The 6,000-nt window shown below is 39.5% G+C and overlaps 1 protein-coding gene across 1 annotated transcript in view; it reads left to right on the forward strand.

Annotated features, from left to right (window-relative positions):
* Window positions 1-5,002, forward strand: part of UPP2 (uridine phosphorylase 2) — a 54,749-nt gene extending 49,747 nt beyond the window's left edge. Inside the window, exon 7 of the mRNA XM_081936329.1 lies at window positions 3,386-5,002. Coding sequence (XP_081792455.1) covers window positions 3,386-3,558 — 173 coding nt within the window. The 3' untranslated portion in view covers window positions 3,559-5,002. The remainder of the gene's footprint in view (window positions 1-3,385) is intronic.
* The last annotated feature ends 998 nt before the right edge of the window (window positions 5,003-6,000 follow it).

Below are 6,000 nucleotides of genomic sequence, written 5' to 3' on the forward strand. Positions count from 1 at the left end.
GCAGTACCGGCTTGACCCCTTTTAGAGTTGTGTTTGGGCAGGATTTTGTACCGATTCCTGAGTTACCTTGAGAGAAAACCACAAATGTTGTCCCTCTCTGAGTGGAGTGATCAACTTCACCAATTCTGGCCCATGACCCGCAAGGCATTGGAGGCTGCTCACTGGGCGCACAAGAAACAGGCTGATAAAAAGAGGGTGAAGCCGAAAGAGTACAAAGTGGGGGATCGCGTGTTTTTGTCCACCAAGTTTCTGCAAACCACCCAAAACTTAAAAGAAAAAACTGGGACCGAAGTATGTTGGTCCATTCCCTATTGTGAAAATCATTAATCCTGTTTCTGCATGATTGGAGTTGCCAAAGCATTTTAGGTGGATTTATCCTGTGTTTCATGTGAACCTGTTGAAACCAGAGCACACTTCTTCCTTTCGTGCGCCTCAACCTGCAGCCCCTGCCCCTCTTCTTATTGAGCAGCATTTTGAAGTTAAAGAAATCTTGGACTCCAGGAAACATAAGAGTCGAATTCAGTATCTAATGTCCTGGAAACATTTCCCCCCCCTCCCAGGCTGAATGGGTTGATAAATCTCATGTTAGGTCTCCTAGACTTTTACAGAAGTTCTACGCCAAGTACCCTGATAAGCCTTGATATTATTTGAAATGTACACATTTTATGTTCTCTTTTCTATTGTTTTCTTTTCTTGCAGGGATGACTTCTATACAATACAATAAATACAATACAATACAATACAATACAATACAATACAATACAATACAATACAATACAATAATACAATACAATACAATACAATACAATACAATAATACAATAATACAATACCAGAATTGGAAGGGACCTTGGAGGTCTTCTAGTCCAAACCCCTGCCTAGGCAGGAAACCCTATACCATTTCAGACAAATGGCTATCCAACATCTTCTTAAAGACTTGCAGTGTTGGGGCATTCACAACTTCTGGAGGCAAGCTGTTCCACTGATTAATTGTTCTAACTGTCAGGAAGTTTCTCCTCAGTTCTAAGTTGCTTCTCTCCTTGATTAGTTCCACCTATTGCTTTTTCTTCTACCCTCAGGTGCCTTGTAAAATAGTTTGACTCCCTCTTCTTTGTGGTAACCCCTGAGATATTGAAATACTGCTATCATGTCTCCCCTAGTCCTTCTTTCAATTAAACTAGACATACCCAGTTCCTGCAACCGTTCTTCATATGTTTTAGCCTCCAGTCCCCTAATCATCTTTGTTGCTCTTCTTTGCACTCTTTCTAGAGTCTCCACATCTTTTCTACATCGTGGTGACCAAAACTGAATGCAGTATTCCAAGTGTAGCCTTACCAAGCATTATAAAATGGTATTAACACTTCACGTGACCTTGATTCTATCCCTCTGTTTATGCAGCCTAGAACTGTGTTGGCTTTTTTGGCAGCTGCTGCACACTGCTGGCTCATATTTAAATGGTTGTCCACTAGGACTCCAAGATCCCTTTCACAGTTACTACTGTTGAGCAAGGTACCACCTATACTGTATCTGTGCATTTCATTTTTGTTGCCTAAATGTAGAACCTTACTCTTTTCACCATTGAATTTCATTTTATTAGATAGTGCCCAATGTTCAAGTTTGTCAAGATCCTTCTGTATCTTTAGCCTATATTCTGGAGTGTTGGCTATTCCTGCCAGCTTGGTGTCATCTGCAAATTTGATGAGTTCCCCATTTATTCCCTCATCCAAATCATTGATGAAGATGTTGAAGAGTACTGGGCCCAAAACAGAGCCTTGGGGTACTCCACTGCATACCTCCCTCCATGTAGATGCAGTTCCATTGAGGACTACACGTTGAGTGCGGTTGGTCAGCCAGTTACGAATCCATCTGGTGGTGATGCTGTCCAACTCACATTCTTCTACTTTATCTAGTAGTAAGTTATGGTCTACCTTATCAAATGTCTTACTGAAGTCCAAGTAAACTATATCAACGGCATTCCTCTAGTCTACTAATTTTGTCACTTTGTCAAAGAATGTAATAAAATTAGTCTGGCATGATCTGTTTTTGACAAACCCATGTTGGCTTTTGGCTATTGCTTTGTTTACTTCTAGGTGTTCGCTAATTCGTTGCTTGATTATCTTTTCCAGAATCTTTCCTGGTATTGAGGTCAGGCTGATAGGTCTGTAGTTTCCTGGATCTGTTTTTTCCCTTTTTTTGAAGATGGGAACCACATCAGCTCTTTTCCAGTCCTCTGGTAGTTCCCTGGTGCTCCAGGATCTCTGAAAGATATAGTTCAGTGGTTCTGAGATCTTGTCTGCCAGTTCCTTCAGAACCCTGGGATGTAATCCATCTGGTCCTGGTGATTTGAACTCATCTAGGGTAGACAGGTGCTCACTTACCATTTTCTTCCCTATTTCAACTTGTGTTCCTAATCTGATTTTTGTAGTGCTGTTTTTGATAGGTTGGACTGTTTTATCCCTTTGTGTAAAGACAGATGCAAAACATGAATTAAATAGTTCTGCTTTCTCCCTGTTGCTTGTCACCTTCTTGCCACTTTCTCCCAGCAATGGACCAATTGTTTCCTTAACTCTTTTCTTGTTTTTAACATGTTGGAAGGGCTTCCTGAAGGAGGGCCGGATGTCAGTCTCTGTTTTGCTATTTGCTTTCAGCTGCCATTGAAATGGGGAGGGGGGGGCTGGTATTTGGGAGGGGAAGATTTGGTACAGGAGAAATTGTTAAGTGGGAGTTTTGTTCTCACCATCTACTGCGCATGCTGATGGCTGGTGTTTAGAGTTGGTCAAGGCCAACCGTCCTGCATACCAACCTGATGATGCTCCTTGGACATGAAACCCACATGATACCTGAGGGATTTGCAGATTGGACAATGGGGTGGTGGTTACCGCGGAGAGGGGGTTGGACAAATATTGATATGTATGATTTCGCACGCTTTTGCCTCAGACCTTGCTTTACTTAGCTGCTATCTTTTCATAACCAGTAAAAGTACTCTTAATTCTGCAAAATGGAGTTAAGTGGTTTCTTTCTTGGTTGCTGAAGCAGGCCGGCTTGACACTTTATTATCCTTGTTGAGTTTTGAAGCATTTGTCGTTATTGCACCTGCTTTAAACTGAGTAAGAACAACATGTGCATGTTTTTAAAAGCCATACAGGTGTTTTAAAAGGTAGCAATGTAATGATTTTGTCTTCCTTTCGAAGTAGAGTAAATACACATTGGCAGTCCTAGGAATGTTTTGTTATACTTCTGAAACAGTTATCCTTTAATTTGAAAGTTGTCTAGTAAAATTCCACTATAGCATTTGCAGTCTTGCAGTAAAATTTATATTGACTACGATTATAGCTGTTGTAAAAACAAAGTTGATTTTCTTCCCTCTGTTTTCCTCTGCTTTCAAGCTGCAGTTGTCTGTGTGGCTCTCCTTAATCGACTTGAAGGAGATCAGATCAAAGCCTCCCATGAAGTTCTAGCGGAGTATCAGCGACGACCTCAGCAACTGATTGCGACGTTGATCAAAAAACGCCTTGGGCTGATTAATGACAAGGAATTATTAGATAATGCAGTGGTCTAAAGTATTGCGGACTGTGTGTGCCTGGAACGGCATAATATTCATGGATGTGAATTACGAATGTTAGGTGCATTAACACTATTGGGTTTTTGTATGAAGCACAAGAACAGGAAAAGAGTGGATTGAAAAACCATTTCACTGATACTTTGAATTTAGTGGGAGGAAAAACTAATTTTAATTCTGAATACATCATTTTTTTACCTACCAGAACATACTGGATTATGCTTGTTGCCTTCAGAAGAATTTTCTGCATTATTAACTATGGTACCTAGAATTAATATTAGTTACGGTAAGTACCAGCTGAAGGCAAAGAAAGGAATTAAGCTAAGTGTTTAAAAGGTATGATTTAAAGCCCAACATGTTCTATACAAGTGCTCTCCATTGGGGAAGATCAGTCTGGGACATTTCAAATATCTGTCCATAGGTTGTTTCAACTTAGCTATCCTAATGATGATTTTGGATCGAAATTATTATAGACTGTTAGTTGATGGCATGAGATCATTTTAGCAGTCATCACAGAAGTCCTGTTCATTCTACTAAGATGTTAACCGAATGTTAACTTCGTGATACCATGTCATGTACTGGACAATATAAATAATGATCATTGAAAATGCCAGACTTAATCCTAGCTAAATCAATATGTCAAGCCAAGAATCCCCCTAAGCTGGGGGAGGAGGGCTTAATTGTCTCCTATATCTGTAGGAGGGAGCCAAGCTACTTCTTACTGTATAACTCAGGTGACAATTTGTCGCTGGATTCAAAAATAGGGCTGTCATTCCCATGTGTTACGGCTCAGCATAGCTGCAAAATGAGATTAGAATGTGATTTCCTAACACAGTAGGTAACATTTTATTTTAGACACCTGTCAAGCATTGATCAAACAGCCTTAAAATATTTAAGCAGAAGATGTCAATGTATGGCAAGCTCAAAGCAGCACAGAAAATGTTCCGAGTACATGATGCTATGATCCAAGTTGAAGAAGGAACATCCTGGCGCTGATTCCAGTACCTATTGGGTGACGAGCTCTGTCATGATAAACCAAGAGAAAGAAGAAGCAAATCCTGTACATTAGAGATGCAGAAATGTGATCAGAAACTGCTACTGACAAATTCTGACTGTACATTTGTCTGCTACTCAAAACCCAAGAAAGGAGAATCATAATCCTTTCTAAATGAAAGAAAGCATATAGTGCTTGAAGAAAAGCTGTATTGAGTTGAATGTGAGAACTGCCTCATCTTATAATAATTTTACAATACATTTATATAATTCATTGTTTCATGTATCACAATGCATCTATTGAAAATTTCTGTTAAAAAAAATCAGTTAGTTCATGCGGTAAAATAACCCATGAAAGAGAGTGGGTGGAAAACTGCTTAAGAAAGTATTGTACTAGTGATCGTGTGTTTAATAAATATTCACAACATTTTTGTGCCAGTACTTTTTCTTTTAGTTTTTGAATGGCTCAGGGAGAGAAGGACGATCTGAGCTTTGTGACTGCCATTCCAATCAACTCCCAAACTCACCGGTCATTTCAAGCTGGACATTTTGCAAAAATAATGTCTATGCTCACATATGTTTAACCAGGTTAAAAAAATTTATAGCAGAAGTTTGGTCTAGGTTTGTGGCTACTTGGGAGGAGGAGGTGGCTTAGTGTATCACATAATCCTGATTACTAGCTTACAATGTAATGAACTGAGCAAATTTTGAAACTAAAAAGCGATTTCAAGTTAAAGAAACATTGATCTACTTTTATCTGACAAACAGGAGAGTACAAAGATTTTCAGTGCCCAACCATCTTAGTAGCAATGTGTTCCAGTAGTAGGAATCAAAAAAAATTACTACCGGTTCTATGGGCATGGCTTGATGGGTGTGGCATGGCATGATGGGTGTGGTTTGGTGGACATGGCTTGGTGGGCGTGGCAGGGGAAGGATACTGCAAGATCCCCATTCCCTATGAATCAGCCAGGATTTGGGAGGCAGAGAATAAATGGGGTGGGGCCAGTCAGAGGTGGTATTTACCAGTTCTCTGAACTACTCAAAATTTCCACTACCAATTCTCCAGAACTGGTCAGAACCTGCTGAATACCACCTCTGATATGTTCCCTCAGACCACTCCATTCAATGTAAATGGGAAAGAAAGTGAATAAGTACCTTTCATATGTGTTCTCTTACACACATTTTCTTTGACTGCTTGATGAAAAAATACGAATAGGGTAAACTTAATGGATCTTTGATTAATGGACTTTGGGTGCAATGGAGAAAATTTTTCATGTTTTTGAGCATATCTAAAATCTGGTTTGCCATTTTGAACACCCATAAAATTTCATTTACCATTTTATTCATGCATAAAGTACATAAAACATATTAAATATACCTGCATAAAACCTTTTTTGTATTTAGCAGACGCCCTGATTTAATGAGCATTCCCTTTAGCCTCGTTTGTCT

Source organism: Natrix helvetica (genome assembly GCF_964273705.1).
Source record: "Natrix helvetica genome assembly, chromosome: 1".
NCBI classification, from domain to species: domain Eukaryota; kingdom Metazoa; phylum Chordata; class Lepidosauria; order Squamata; family Natricidae; genus Natrix; species Natrix helvetica.